This window comes from Rhodotorula paludigena, assembly GCF_050403205.1.
Source record: "Rhodotorula paludigena JCM10292 DNA, Rt_paludigena_JCM10292v1_ctg146, whole genome shotgun sequence".
NCBI lineage: Eukaryota > Fungi > Basidiomycota > Microbotryomycetes > Sporidiobolales > Sporidiobolaceae > Rhodotorula > Rhodotorula paludigena.
In genome coordinates, this window is record NW_027481312.1 from 52 (window position 1) to 1,097 (window position 1,046).

The 1,046-nt window shown below is 67.0% G+C and overlaps 1 protein-coding gene across 1 annotated transcript; it reads left to right on the top strand.

Annotated features, from left to right (window-relative positions):
• Positions 1-706: 706 nt before the first annotated feature.
• On the top strand, positions 707-1,030 carry JCM10292_000736 (uncharacterized protein; the record flags this gene model as incomplete). Its single annotated transcript, XM_076653021.1, has 2 exons — positions 707-721; positions 800-1,030. The coding sequence occupies 2 exons, from the start codon at positions 707-709 to the stop codon at positions 1,028-1,030; spliced, it is 246 nt and encodes an 81-aa protein (XP_076501427.1).
• Between the last annotated feature and the right edge of the window lie 16 nt (positions 1,031-1,046).

A 1,046-nucleotide genomic window follows, 5' to 3' on the forward strand; every position in this document is an offset into this window, starting at 1 on the left:
AGGCCCGAGATACGCTTGACACCGCCACGGCGAGCGAGACGGCGGATGGCGGGCTTGGTGATGCCCTGGATGTTGTCACGAAGCTGCGAGGTGGGGCAAGAGGGTCAGCCGAGATGAAGAGACGACGACGCTGACGCGGCGCAGCAGACGCACAATCTTGCGGTGACGCTTGGCGCCGCCCTTGCCGAGACCCTTGCCACCCTTGCCACGGCCAGACACTGCGGAAAGGGGAGGAGAGCGAGCGTCAGTCGGGGGTTGCTCCACCTCGAGCAGCGACGACGAGCACCGCGCTGTGACTCGGCAGGAGTGGGTGGCGAGTGGACAGTGGAACGCACTGTTTAGTTGAGAGTTGTTGAAGTGGTGGTCGAGAAGAAGACGCGAGGTTGCAGTCGCCGAGAGTCGAGGCGAGAGCGGGTGCGAGAGCGAGTGGGTGGTAGGAAGAAGAGAGGCGAGGCGAGTACGACGCTCGCTGTACGAGCGCACGCTGGCCGTGCGTGTTTGCGCCGCGCGCGCGGGGCGATGCCGTTTTCGCGCGCACCGGCCCGCTGAGACACTAGGCGGCGGCTGAGACACCTAGGCGATTCTGCTCTCGCGCGCGCAAACAAGGCGCTCGCCGTCTGCGCGGTCGGCTCTTGCGTCCCTTCCCTCCCTTCCTGTCCCTTTCACCAGCCCGAGATCCTCCTCGCCGCACCTCTACCCACTAGCAATGGCCCGCACCAAGGTGAGCCCCGACCCCGGCTTGTCGCCCTCCCTCACTCGTCGTTCGAATCCCACTCACCCATGACCCTCCCACCCACAGCAAACCGCCCGCAAGTCGACTGGTGGCAAGGCCCCGCGCAAGCAGCTCGCCGCCAAGGCCGCCCGCAAGTCGGCGCCCGCCGCCGGTGGTGTCAAGAAGCCCCACCGCTACCGCCCCGGGACCGTCGCGCTCCGTGAGATCCGTCGCTACCAGAAGTCGACCGAGCTCCTCATCCGCAAGCTCCCGTGCGTCGTGCTCTCTCGGGATCGTCGAGGCGGAACCGCGTCCTGATTCTCACTCGCCCCCC